Source organism: Megalops cyprinoides, chromosome 1, assembly GCF_013368585.1.
Source record: "Megalops cyprinoides isolate fMegCyp1 chromosome 1, fMegCyp1.pri, whole genome shotgun sequence".
In the NCBI taxonomy this organism is placed as follows: domain Eukaryota; kingdom Metazoa; phylum Chordata; class Actinopteri; order Elopiformes; family Megalopidae; genus Megalops; species Megalops cyprinoides.
Window position 1 is genome coordinate 53,500,046 of NC_050583.1, and position 15,025 is coordinate 53,515,070.

The 15,025-nt window shown below is 43.1% G+C and overlaps 1 protein-coding gene across 2 annotated transcripts in view; it reads left to right on the forward strand.

The window, feature by feature from the left end:
• Positions 1–14,822, forward strand: part of si:zfos-911d5.4 — a 38,728-nt gene extending 23,906 nt beyond the window's left edge. For both annotated transcript variants that reach the window (XM_036542577.1, XM_036542569.1), the window contains exon 7: positions 14,653–14,822. In XM_036542577.1, the coding sequence (XP_036398470.1) occupies positions 14,653–14,820 (168 nt within the window). In that variant the 3' untranslated portion in view covers positions 14,821–14,822. The remainder of the gene's footprint in view (positions 1–14,652) is intronic.
• The last annotated feature ends 203 nt before the right edge of the window (positions 14,823–15,025 follow it).

Consider the following 15,025-nt stretch of genomic DNA (forward strand, 5'->3'; position numbering starts at 1 on the left):
AGGGAAAGGGAGATCAGACACTGGTGGGAGGAAGGTGGAGGGATCAGAAGCTGGTGGGAGGAGATCATACACTGGAAGAGAGAGAGATCAGACTTTGGAAGGAGGAAAGAGAAAGAGATGAGATACTGGAAGGAAAGTGAGAGAGATCAGACACTAGAAGAGGGAAAATGAGAGAGATCAGAGGCTGGTGGGAGGAAAAGGAGAGAGAGATCAGGCACTGGAGGGGGAAGCTGAGACAGAGGCACTGCCCCTCTATACATCTGTAAGTGTAATTACACTGTAATCGCGCGTTTCAGTTCATCAGCTGTTCTCAGTCCCAGTCCCCATTTTCCCCTGAAATGCAGGCGCATGTTTCAATTAGCGACACAAAAGTTTTTTTTTTTCTTTCTCTGAAAATGCTTCTTTGTCCATCGTGCTTCCACCCAGCTAAAGGGCCAGGCGTGCACTTCAGCAGTGAAAAGGTTGATTTATAATTTTGTGGCATTACCATCTGTCGTAGTTACACGAAATTACCAATAAACCAGTTAGTAAACACTTTGCCCCATTGTCTGTTGTTTTGATAATCACCCATAATAACATCCAGCATCAATATGGTCTTTAAACCCGATTTAGGAGTTAATGGAATAAGAGGCAGGCAGTCAGTGTATGCAGCAGGGTAATGTCATTAGAAATGTTTGTGAAGAACAAATTAAATCAGCTGTAAATTGTGCTCTCAAGTCAGGCAGAAAACCAGCCTCATTCAAGAGAGGGGGGGATTCATATTTTAACCTCTTGCAGAAAATGCACTTAAACAGATTAAAATAAAGTAGGGACTATGAGGATGGATGTAGATGGTAATTGCTGCAGCTCTAATGGCTTCCTGTTAGCCATGCCGGCCTGTAGGCAGAGCTATTTTAAAGTTAGCCGGTGATTGAGGTCATAGCTTTGAGCAATCTGGTGATTAAACTGAATTGTGCATGTCACCAAATAGCAAGATTATCCACCTGATGGGGTTGTTCAACACAGGAGGCTTTCCACTCCTTTTTTTGGAGGGCCGGTGTTTTTACACCTCTGTGATGCTGTGCTTTTTATGTAGTATTTTAGGGATTTTCTGCCTTGTTGAAAACATAGCATGCTACACGCCGCTGTACGCAGGTGTGCCTCCCACCTCCTGCCAGCGCCAGTTCCGGCGATGCTTTTCACACGTGTGCAAGCGCAGTCATGTGACTTGGAGGTTAATTAAAGGGCATCTTGAGAGACATTAAAATGTTTAACAGGTGATCCCTTACTTTGCAGTTCAGCAGTCGTGCATATACGAAAAACTGCAAAACTGGTTTCATGCTGGGGGAAACTGTCTCCAGCAAGAATCCAATGCAGTCTCCATGTTACAGGTGACAGGCCTGAATGTACCATTTATGGAAAAAAATGACACTTCTTAATATTTTAGTTGAAACCCATAATCCTTCCAGTGCCAGGAATACACTCAGGAATACGCTGAAGCTGGTATGTGCCTGTTAGCGTAACACTTGTATAATGATAAAGCAGGTGTAAATTCCAATTCAGTGCGGTGAGACACAAAATAACATTGCACATAACGAGTGTTTAGAGCTTGCATGCTTTTCAATGATGAAGAAGGGTTTTTAAAAATGGGTCACAAAACCATGGTATGTGCAAAGAGAGAGGTGAGTTATTCATGGCAGTGATATTTTGAGACATGTTTAAGTCATTCTTGAATCATTGCAGCATTGCAGAACAGTGCCATTATAATGTGTTTCCCCATGATTACAAATTATCGATCATATTCAAAAATAAAATTCCAATTGGCATGGATTATTTCACGTGGAATCTGCCCGAGGGGGGTCATGTTTCCTTTGCCACACCCTGGCCTAAATGGGTGGCTGACCCTAGGGACTGATGTCATTCTGTGGTTATGACTTTTGTTGTTATGTCACCAATAGGTTTCTCACCTTTGTTCTTTGTATCACTGAAACCAGGTCTGTTTTGTTCTCAGTTCTACAGCAGCTGCTATGGTTACTGTTATCCTCAATTGCCTGTCTCAGCATAAATTTGGCAGCATTTTTATTCCTTAATGTCGTTTTTACTTGGTGTTGTCTCTTGTCCCATTTTGCTACATTGAAAGCGTGGTTCTCAGGTTGATAAATAGGTTTGATTTCATTTGTCACTCATATTGTGTAATGTTAAACGTAAAAATAATAAAGCTTAGTATGTGTTCTGTAGCAAAAATACATCAGAGTGTGCCAATGAAAGAGAGCAATAATGGACAGTAACTGAGCGTATTGTTGTCACTTTTGCACAATGCCGTACATACGTATATGAGAGGACAGCCTTGATGAGATCGTCTGGCGCTAACCCGCGGTCGCTGTGACCGCGTTTTCGGTGAGCTCGGCTGGTTTTCAGCGCTCCGGCCGTCTAAGTCCCGGTGACAGACGAGTTAAACAAAGAAGTGGCACATCCCCAGCGCCGGTGTGGGTTTACATTCAGACCGGGCTCACCTGAAACACGGCACCCTTCTCCCCTCCAGGTGAAAACGGCCGGGCTGATATTCAGGCGGCATTGTGTAAATTTACAAGGGAAAAGCTGCGCATATTGAATGGCAAACATGCAGGTGACGACAAGTCCTCCCAGAAAACAAAGTGTCTGCCATTACTCACCTAGCGGCCGCTTGTCAGGAGCGCCGCCGTCACCTACATAAATCCACAACTCCTGGCATCTCCTGAGAAAGCCGGGAATGCGGGGATCTTCAGGGGAGAGAGAGGGGAGGGTGTCTGGCAGAGGTGTCTGGTGACATTAAAGATTTTCATGAGGTCATATTTCAGCGTAAGCGTTAAAGTTCCTGTTAAGAGGGCAAATTTAATAAGTGTTTTGAGGGGAACAGAGTGAAAAATAAACAAAAATACGGCTTAGCTCAGCATGGAACAGACATAGTAATCAGTACAAACTGACTGTATAGTCTCACCTTCCATTTTGGCTCATAGCCAGAGTGCAGGAAGGCAAAATCTTTGAGGGATACATTGTAATTTTATGTATAATATAACATAATATAATTATTTATTGACTAGATCATGTAATTAGACTTTTAAACATCAGTCTTTGAAGTGGTTAAGAGGCTTGTCCTAAAATTGACTTCTCATTCTGAGATGCGAATCGATGGCTTTTGAGCAGTTCTTGGCACTGCAGACAGGAGAGACCAGTTTACATCTGGAAGCGTTCAGAATGGCCATAAATTCCCAAGATAGCTCTTTTTTGTGAAAAAAGAGAAGGGTTTCAGTATCAGATAAGGAGGGCAAGAGGTGAAAGGTAAGGCCAGCGACGGGATCAATGACTCCTCAGCAGACTGTAAGGGAAGAAAGCAGTTGTTCGCTCATTGACACGCTGGGGTTGATGTCACAAAGGCGTTTCGCGTGACACAGAAAGCACCTGTGAGAGCGCGCTGATGTTGGGGTTGTGATGTCATTCCAGCGGCGGGAGGGGTGAGGGAGGGGTGAGGGAGGGTGGGGTGTGCGGGGGGGGGGGGGACAGTCGACAGAATTGAGTGAGGCCAAGCAAGTTCTCGGTTCTTTGTGTTTCGGGCTGCTTCGTGCCTCTCCACCGCCCCCCTCGGGGTTTTGTCCTCTCGGTAGATCCGATCTGAAGAGGCTGCCCTCTGCCGTGACAGGTGACACGCCACAGGCCAACACCCAGCCCGACAACAGGCAGATTGAAGAGGCGGTGTTCCACCTGCCAGAAATGGCCCGTGGCATCCAGTGAAGCCTACAGAGGGGTGAAGGAGGGGGTGCAAGAGGAAAGGGACAACCCCTGCCCCCATCCGCACCCCTCCCCCCACACACACACACACACACACACACACACACACACACAAACACACGCATGCATACACACACATCGAGTCTAATCATTTGCATGACTATTAACTGGGTTGCTATATAGTACTAGACAGGCATATCTATATCACTGTATATGTGTATGTATCTACATACTGTAAATATGTGAATGCATTTTAACATATACATCACATCATCCCCATAGTCCACACACACACACGCACGAACGCACACTCACGCACACACAGAGGCCTTCCACCATGCTGACCCACTCAAAGTTGTAAAACGGACACAGTCATAGCCACAACTCAATCAAAGCAATCAAAAAAAGAATGAAAATCTATCATGCATGTTTTTACAATTATATTGTCCGAATGTGCTAGACAGAGTAAGTTTTCCAGGGGGAATTGACAAATACCAAAAAACCCAGAGCCGGTTGTGGAAAAGCTGGAAAATTATTTCCCAACCCTAGAAAAAAGTGGTTTAGAAATGCTCCTGAGAAAAAGTGGAAAAGAAAACAAAGGGGTTCCAAATATAGACAAACAAAGGCTTGCAAAAGAGCGCATCTGACAGTTAACTTCATAAATTTAACTTATGGCGGCAAGAGGGATGGTCATCAGAGGGATATGCAAGCTACAGTTGGGGTCTTCCCATTCACCAGTGGTTGGAGGAGGAATGTTGTGGTCGCCTTGTCCAATGATGGCCTGGGCCTCCATGTTTCTGAGTAAATGCAGTCCTTGGTAACTTACTGATACCTGGGTTCTGGGCTTTAGGTACACTTCAGGGTTTCCGCTAGGATTTTTTCTTGCCGGTCTGGTGTCCGGGAAAAATTTATTTTACCGGGCAAATTTGACAAATTGTAACTTACCAGTTACGTTTCAATAACAGTCTGTGTTACAAACACAAATATAATGTACACCTAGGTTGATGAGAGAATGACAACGACCTCAAATCATTTTGACTATTTAATGAACAGTAATGATTAAGCAAAATGAACAGTAACCATTGAGCAAAACCTCAACATTAGCCACTAAAATGTAGGCTATTATTTAAAATCTGTAACCTCTAACGTGTAATCTGTAGCCTGTTTTAAAAAAAGGCTAGGCCTACATGGCATCAAATGTAGCCTATAGGCTACCAGGTAATATTTTATTTTCTCCTTTTTTTTCATTATGGCAAAGTCCTCTGCTGCTGACTTGAAATCAAACATGTCCAATGTGTCTTTGCAGCTTGCAATGCACATAAGCCGCATCACTCTCTCCTCCTCCAGACGACTTTGCAGCGCCGTCTTAATTCGATTCTGCAGAGAGAAGCCCCTCTCTGCTGGCATGCTTGACACAGGCAATACACAGGCAATTTTAGCCAGTGTAGCCCAGTTCACCCTTTTGGGGAAAAAAGTACTGTAGGGCTGTAAGGCTGTTAATAGGCTGTTTCGCCGTCAAATCACAAATATCCTGTTTAGGGATAGCCTTTGTTATAGCTGCGTTTTGTATGAGCATTATTACCGGACATTTTGACTGGCAAGTTTTTTTATTTATCAGTTTTTTTTATAAATTTTACCATGCAAAAACCGGTAATTACCGGCTAAAAGAAACCCTGGTACACTTGTTGGCTGGAGGACTTAAGGGAGGGGAGAGAGAGAAAGAGACTTAAGGGAGGGGAGAGAGAGAAAGAGGTGAGAAAAAGACAGAGAAGCATCCAGTTAGTGATTATTAATTAGGTAATTAGCAATAATTTACACGTGTATAGTATGTATACATTTTATATATAAATTTTTACAACATTTTAGGGCTTTTCGCCTTTTTTTTCTCTTACACTAGTATTCACCAGTACATCTCATGTTCCCTCTGTTGGTCATTTGAAGTATGAGGAAATTAATGCGCAAAAAAAAAAGAAAAAGTTTGCCTGACACCCTATATCTCTGTCTAACGATGGTTGTCTCAACTGCTTCCATCTAGCAGCACCTGGCAGACAGGCTGAGCAGACCACACCAAACTCCCCTGCATTCTCTCTCCACCTCATTGCCGACAGGGTGGGCTAAGATCAAACCCCTGGGATTGTGTGTGTGTGTCTGGCGTGGAGGAAGGTTGATGCTGTGTGCCATTGGTGTGGGAGGAGTGGAGGAATTCCCCTCACAGGCTGTTTGAGTGCGTGCAGTCAGGGTGGCAGGATGGCAGGTCGCTATCTGAAACACTCAGGCAGATGTTTTGTGTATGTGGACCAGATCGTCAGCTTGGGCTGTGTCACACTGAAGTTCTTGTATCTGCTTTTGCTGAAACTACTAGTGTTCTGATTTGCTGGCTGGTTGTGAATGTTCTTGTGGGGGCGTGGTCTAAAACAGAGCTGCTGTGGCGAGCATAGGAATGCAGGCAGCACTGGAGCCGCCTAGAGGGACGACCGAAAGAATGCAGGAGCTGAATATCTGGTCATAATAGGACATCTTTGGCGAGAGCCTGCGCTGGTGCTTCTGTTTGCTGATATCATCCACGATAGAGCACCACTCTCTCTGCCACTGCCTCACACCATCGCCAGCGCTCAGCACTGTGCATTCATTTCTGATACCTACACCCAAAATCCGGCCGTACGTGCATTTATGTTGGGTGGAGGAAGTGGCCTGAACGCATGAGTATTACAGTGTAATTTAATTGGGGCCGAGCTCTCTGTCCTATGTGTTCTGTCTGTCCCAAGCAAACACAAAGTGGACTGCTGAGTGCTAGTGCTACAAGTAGGTTGGCTTATAAATGTTTTAAAGCATTTATCAGTGCTGCTCATTTGTCAGCTACTTTGTGCTTCTTTGTTATGCCCAACCAAATATTTTCCAATATTTTATGCATTTTAGCTCAACTGAAGTTGAATTTCAAACTCTTTATCATGTGCTGTAATTAATAGTGGAACCAATTTCGAAGATAAAAAAAAAAACTCTAGATGGCATTGTAAGTAAAATAGAACCATCTGTAAGGGGATATTTTCCTACAGTTACATTTTCTCTCTGCTTGAAATGCCCTGAGATTGCTTTCTTATTAATGTTAATTGATTTAAATATAGAATGTGTGTGTGTGTACACTAAAATGATGAGTCATCAGCAGTATGCAAACCTGCTGCCAGTTGACCTCAAGATAACTTCAATGCAGTCTGAAATGTTCTTCCCAGTTTGTCAAAGGGCACCTAATCTTTCATCTTCTGATGGCAGTAATAAGGCTGGCTGTCCTGGTTATTCCACTTATGATATACAGTTATAGATGGCCTTAGCATATGCAACACATTTGCTTTGGCTGTCAGATCAGGGTGGATGTTGGAACTTTCTTTTCTGCGGTTGTTTCAGGCACACTTTTTGAAAGGAAGGGAAAGAGAGTTGAGCTGTTTGGCCAGATGAAGTGAGAATTGCGTGCCTATGGCAACTACCGCCTGGTTTCCAAGAGAAGTGAAACTAATGGAACATTTAACAGCTTAATGTCTGTCATGCGTTCATGGTAACAGGTCATGGTGTCCATTATTTATATTTGTAAATATATGCATTTCAGAATATAAGATGCTGTTTACATACTCATTGTAATCTGTATTGTCCTCAAACAGTCCACGGAAAATGTACATTGTGTGTACTTACATTTATGTGTGAATTAAAGTAGTCATCTTTAATGGATGGAACTGTAGATGTGGGAAAAGTAAGCGGATGGAACCACAGTGCAAATCAGTGAGTAGTAATGAAGGATATCCTCCAAAATGTGATTACGATAGCTAGGTGTTCCACATTTAAGGTACCGACACGTATCGGATGTAAGGCAAAATATGTAAGGTAACCAGAGAAATGCTAACCAGACAGCTCCAAGAACCCTGAAGAACGTGCAGGACGTGTTTCTTCAACCCAGATTCTGGGTTGTTCAGAGGAAGCTAACGTGGATAGTATGCTGTTCCGACGAGAAGAGGAGAGTATAAAATTTGCCGGCTCCGTAATTCGGTCCGCGCTCACACCTGGGAACCGTGGTTATAGAGTGTCCAGGCCCAGACAAGAATGCCCCCTGATTACGGGAGGAACAATACCTCCGAAGAGTTCCAAGTCTGGCTGGTAGTTACAGAGGAATCTGCTCTGCATGCTGGAACAAGGGGAAAAGAGAGAGGCTGTGACTGAAGTCAGCGAGGTGGTGGCTTCTTCCTGACGCACAAAACAGATGACAGGCGGCAAGGCCTGTGTAAAAAGAGGGTAAAAATGACTGAATAAGCCTTTTCTGGTCATGCTTCTCTGGCAAGGGAGATTGCAAACTCTCTCTCTCGCTTTGTCAGATGTGAGTGCCATACCGCAGTGCCATTCATCATGGTCATGTTCGGTGGTCAGCTGACCGCAGAAATCCAAAATAACGATCTCTGTTGTGAGCTGTTTATTATTACCATACCCAAATATAGCCAGGGTGGCTTGAGAGAGATGCTCCGCACTGACGTGTGGCGAAAACAAGTTGCTTTTTGTTGATGCTTTTCTTTATCCCTGTTGCTGAAGCCCACACTTTGTTCTTCCTTGGTTTGCTTGACACAGACAAAATCGTTGTCATTTATGATTTATTGTGAGTGTAGAGAGCCGAAGGCGGCGTCCAGGGCACGAGCAGGTAGTAAATGGTATGCACATGTGTGGTGTCGAATCGTACTTTTTTGGCTTGGAAGCCTTCCTACCAAAATGTTGAAAGTGTATTGCGGTGATACTTGTGTGTGATGTAAATGAAAGCAATCCATCATGACAATTTTCTTTGACACACAAAAAGGGACCTACTGTGTGATCAATGTGCAGGGGCACTAGATGGGTGCTCCATCTTTTTTTTTTTTTAACTTCATTTAACTTATAAACATGAAACAAAGCAGAGTCTAAGCATAGTGGCTTGCCAGTTTGATTGCCTGCTGGGGCACTGCTGTTGTACCGTTGGGCAAGGTACTTAACCCAAAATTGCCTCAGTAAATATCCAGCTGTATAAATGATTAACATGTAAAAAATTAAAACCTCTGGTCGCTCTGGATAAGAGTGTCTGCTAAATGCCAAAAATGTAATGTAATGTAAAATCATCCACCAAATCACTCAGTGGCCCAACAGTCTTTTTCTTTGTACTAATGCCTCTCAGAATCTCCCAGCTTTCTTCTTCTTTAGCCAAACCTTTCTCTGATTGTCGCCTTGTGCATGTAGCCTTCCTCTCCAAATCAGTTCTCCTCTGGATCTGTTAGTCTACATTGTAAATCATCCAAAAAGAATGTGAATACTAACGTCAAAATAACTCGGAAAATAAATAGTATGGGGTGTTTTTCAAACTAAATATATTAGGTGGCGACAGCAGACCCTCTGGGTTAAATATTGTTTTCTTACTTGAAAAGCTAACTTATTCCGTAGAGCGCAGCGGCTGAAGGGATGTTGAAACAGGGGAAAGTGGGTACCAGTGCCCCTAAAGGCTTGCAGTTCGATGGAGAGTGATTTATGTTGGTTTCATTTTTGCTACCCACAAACACGTCGTGCCATTCTTCTTAAGGCCCCTTTCACAACCAGTTCATTAATAAAGACGTCATTTAGAATTCACGAGAAGACTCACCAAGAGTTTGCCTTGTTTAGGTAAAAATTCCATTTACATTCCAAAAAAACCCAATTGCTAATTCTCTGCTGTTCCAAATTCTTTTTCCTGGTCTTTGATTTCCAGCATATGCTTAATAGTTTGTTTTAGTTGCTATTTTAGAGGTTTGTTTCAATGCAAGAAGGAACTGGTGATTATGTTGAGTTGAGGTAAGCTGTTTGAGCATGTTTGAATTATTGATGTATTGATATAAAGTATTTTGAGGTAAGATTGTAGATGCATTGAAAGAAATTCCCGTGATCAACAGTTCATGAAAACCATAATACTTTTACATAAGGAAGACTTACAGGTGCCCTTTGGAGTGTAATTTAAGCATAGTTACACAAACGTTTGTGCACACAAAGCACTACAGCTCTCTCATTCTGTGGAATCACTCCACACAATTCTCCTCCTGAGACTTAAAATGGAGGCAGATGATGTTTCACCATTTATTTTATCATAGACACACTTTACATTACATGACTTCACATTAATTTAGCACATGCTTCTATCCAGAGTGATTTCCACCACAAAAGAACAGAAGTGTATCCATTTAAGTTGAACGAGCAGTGTCAGTGTCAGACCAGGCTAACACTCCCAGACCAGTGAGTGTGAGCGTAACACTGTTCAAGCCCCACCACAAGTTAACTTGTGCAACCTGACTAGACAAGGGAAGCCAAGTATACTATCATACGGCAGTCACTAGATCTTTAGTCACTAGATCTGAGTCATTTTAACCCAGTGGAGAGAGTGGTTTACATGAGAAGGTATACAAGGGAACACAAATTTAGTCAATTTATCCAACACTTCCATGAAATATTAAATGTTACCCAAGAATACAGGAATGCAGAACAAAAACATCAGCACATTGCAGTCCAGATCTGATTAGACAAAGCGATTTCACATCCTTGCCAGACTACAAGGACTCCATAAAACTGTGATTGAATGAATTAGGACAGGCTGTGAAGAGGATATGTCTGAGATTTCGGGAGGTGACTTGTGCTGTAACACAGTTCCTTGATTGTATGGCTGCTGGATTGGCAGGTTTGGTTGGGGGTAGGGTGGAGGGGAGGTTCTCCAGTATCATGAAATTTGTTTACCATTGAAACTGGCACTTGTTGTGTAAGCCTATGACTTCTTTCTGAAATTGCCAGATTTCTATCAATATTATTTATAGTGATCTCCCTGTGTATGCATCTGTTGCTGATGGCACAGAGCCATTGTTTCAGTCAGGTGGAAATTAATTAAAGTTCATTCAGTCAGAGGTGTCTGTTGCCCTTGCAATAAAAGCCATGTTGTTTTCGGGCTGCAACTCGAAACTCAAATGTTTTTAGAGTTGTAAATGAGCAAAGGCAAATGACAGGGGCATATACAGTACCGGTCAAAAGTTTGCACACACCTGATTGAATGCATGTTTCTCATTATCTTAAAGACATTAAGACGTTATCTTAAAGAGAAGCTTGGAATTTGTTTCTTAGACAAAAATGAATAGACTTTGATGCCTGTGTATGAATTTATTTCCAAAGAAATTTTTAACTTTTAAGAAATATTTTTGGCTACTTTGAAGAATATAAGATAGTTTTGATTTGTTTAACACTTTTTTGGTCACTGCATAATTCCATATGTTTTATTTCATAGTTTTGATGCCTTTACTATTGTTCTAAAATGTGGAAAATAGGGAGAATAAAGAAAAACTCTCTCTCTCTCTCTCTCTCTCTTTATATATATATATTACAGCCACCATTGTTGCAGGTAATTAGTGTAGCAGATTGGATGTGCGGGTATTGGAGAAGCGCTGTGAATGTGAGATGTGATCTCACACTGCTTATAGTCTGAGGGCCTTGGGGATGCAGTCCTTCCCATTCTATTGGTTCTGTAGCTCGCCACCTCGTCACTATTAAAATAATCACGTACAATTACGGACAAAAAAGACGGGGAGAGAATCCCGCGCCGGGTATTTTTCCCCACCTCTGATGCTTATCTTGCTTTTGATGTTTTGTGTGGAAATAAAAGGCCTTTTGGCCGTCTGCGATGACCCAGACAATGGACCGGGGGGCCACGGTGCTGCAGGCTCCGGGCTGCCGCCACTGTTAACTAAGAGGACCTGACAGTTTACCGAATGCTGGAGATGAAAGAAAAGAACAAATAATTCAGAAAAATTGACCACCTCCAAAATGAAGAAAACAAGAACTACAGAAAGGCATTGAAATATACTTTAATCTTCCCCCCACCGAATGCAACGAAAATAAGAAATACCATTAAATGTTCCTTTGAAATGGATACGGTCCAATTACCTGAGTGTCCAAATCTCATTAATGGACCCATTGTCCAGGCGAGTAAACAGGAAAAGCAATACTGGGGAGGGGAGGTAGCGATAAGTGTATTATTCAGACTCATTTGAGAGATGAAAGAATGAGGGCAATTAAAGTTAAGTCCACATAAATATATATAAATATGAGGCCGGAGGAGGCCAGTTGCAGGTGTAAGAAAAAGAATGAAAGCTGAAATTGAATTTCTCTTTGCTTTCAGTGTGAGTGCAAGCTGACCTCTCTCTCTCTTCTCATTCTGGGAGTGGGGGCGGGGGGAGAGAACGAACACACCAGAACGTGAAAATGAAAGCCGAAAGTGGCATTAGAATCATGACAATCATTACAATCAGAAGAGGTGTTCGGTTACAGTAGCTGCTCAGTGTTTTATGTAAGTTAGGTTAAATAAGATTACAAGGGTTGTTTGCATAATGGCGTTTCAGGTGCGATTCTCTTTTTAATTACTCTAGCTTGGAGTCTCTCTGCTGTAGCCTGATCGTGAGAAAGAGGAGCAGTAGGTTCTGTCTCATATCAAACCAATACATCTAGTGCCTGCTTCAGTCCATCTTTAAAATCCCTCTGTGTGGAATGAAGTATTGAAACTAACACCGATGGGTCTGGTAAAGTAAAATTACACCCAAAAATGAGAAGGTCCTGAATTGTTATTGTACTTTTTCCAATATCATGCATTATTAAACTGGGTATGTAGCATCTGTGCTTGTAGATATCTGAAAATTCCCATTGAAAACTCCCCTCTGTATTATCTGAAATTCCCATTGTAAGTGTCAAAGATATATTGCGTGTGGACAGAAGCCTGGCTGAAAGGTACACCCTCTTGCCTGTGTTACCTTCGTGCTGCGCTGGGATCAGTTGGGAGTGCGCGTAATGCCATAACACCAAGTCGGTCCCCCCCACCCCCTATGCGACAGCTTGTACCATGTAGAGGGGAAAGGTTAAGGCCACAGGAGCCTGCAGAGGTCCAGACGGAGGTCAGGAGGTCTCAGTCAGTGTCAAGACTCCGCTGACCCCTTCGGGCCCGCTGGCAGAGCCTTACCTTCACCTTTGCGGCACGGAGAACAGAGGACCGCGTGGGCCTGTGAGCCAATCAGAAAGAAGTACACATGCATTCATGAAAAAGTCAGAGGGCACTAATAAGCAAGAATGTATTTTCACAGCAGTGACATAAGTATGCAAGAATTAAAGGGGTAAAGTTGAGAGTTTCAGTTCAGTTTGTGAATTCACAATACAATAGTAAGTGATGGCATTGTTAAATGGATATATGAACAATGTGGCTGTTTTTTGTTTTAAAGGCATCTTAGTTTTTTTCTGTGATGAAATAAAACCCATGGAAAGTATTTGGTGGGATGTTCCAAGCCTTTATACATCTGCCGTGTGAGAGGTCTTACCTTGGTGTGTGCTTGGTACGTCCAACCAAACGCTTTCCCAGAGTATCGTTTTCATATTTGAAGTGCTCCTTTTCAAATACCCTTTGAATGCTTTACAGAAAACTTTAAACATACCTCCAGTTTCAATTATACAAGCGTGTCAAATGATAATTGTCAGGAAAAGTACTGAGCCTTTTTTTTTCCCTCAGAGAACAGCCCTGGGTGTTCTGTAAAAGACACCCCCTTTCTCTGCTCTGACGAAGCTTCGTGGCTGTTGGGCAAACCCGTCGACTTCCACGTCTGAAAGAAGCTGGAGTGGAATCAAAGCTGCACAGTGCGTTAGGACTGCAGTTACTGTGTTGCACACTTTGTGTGAAGATTTATATATACAGTGCGGTTGAAAAGAAATACACTACAGGAGCCTGAAAGGCTAAACAAATATCAAAAATAGAAAGAAGCCAGCTCTCAGCTGCAAACAGTGGACAGTTGCTGACTTGCACAAAAAAGACTGACATTTGAATATGAAGTACTACAAAAAATAAGAACATAGAACAAGAACAAGAGTCGGTGGCTTGGTTTACACCTGCACCCAGGTGCATGCAGTCCGTTTTTAAGCTCAGTTTTTCTCAGGTAGCATTATCAGATCCCTAGCTGAACTCTGTAAGGCTTACTTGAATGAACCATTTGCCTTGTTGAGGTCTGATTTGGAATATTAACCATAACTGAGGTTATAGCAGAGGTTTTTCCAAGCGTCCTATCGTGCTGCACATTCTGTCATTTTAATATTATACAAATATGATTATAATGTACTGCAGCCTGCACTCGTTTACCTTGTGGACAGCCCCCACTAAAAAGACCTCATGTTTGAGAGATGAGGTTTTGAAATTATTTTAGCTTTAGCATTCCATTTACCCTGCTTTTTAGAACTTACTGTTTAATGGTGCCATTAGAATAAAATACATCTGCAAGTTCATTTCAGAGTACCCAATGTTCCGTTTTTTTTTTTTGCTGTAGATGCAACAGAGTGGCAGCAGATGAAGACAATGTCTGTTTCAAAATTTGAAAGGCTTTTTAAAAAATGTTTAGGGCAACATTTACATTACATTATTGCCATTACACAGATGCACTTGTCCAGAGCAACTTACATAGGTTATAATTCTTACATGCTATCCATTTATACAACTGGGTATTCCACTGAGGCAATTCTGGGTTAAGTACTTTGCCCAAGGGTACAGCAGCAGTGCCCCAGCAGGGAATTGAACTGGTAACCTTTAGGTTACAAGTCCTGCTTCTTCTATAAGTCCTCCCATTTAACAAGGGGAAATCAAAATGCAAAATACCACTTACCTGTGAGTTGTTACCATGACGCTATTGCCTGACCCCAGAAAGCAGTCCTCATATTTAATGCTGTTGAGATATGAGCAGTGAGGAGCTGGGGTGTGGTGGGCTGGGACAGGTGGGAATCCTACAGTCTTCCAAGCCCTATTCCCAGAGTTGCTTGAATGCTGGAGTGGTTACAATGTCTCTCACCCCCCCCCCCCCCCCCCAATCACCCCTGATGCAGGTGACGGTGAAGATGTACAAGCGCGGTGGCCACGCCTGGCTCGGCAAGCCCCTGAGTGGCACCACCACCATCCCGTCCAACGCCCATGTAGTGTTCCGGATCAGCGGCGAGGACACCGACGCCAAGATCCCAGCCACCCGAATCCGCAGCATCTCCCTCAGCATATGACCCCGGGGCGGGGGGGGGGGGGGGGGGAGCTCGGGCGGGACGCATGCAGAGCACTGCGCAGCACTCTGTCCAAACTCACCTGCATGCCACCCACATAACCTGCGCATACTGGCCTTCCACTTTCTGAGACAGAGCTAAATGTTACCACAGGTCACTGGTGAGTGGCTGCTTTAGAGTAAAAACCAAGCTACACAGACACATTAGT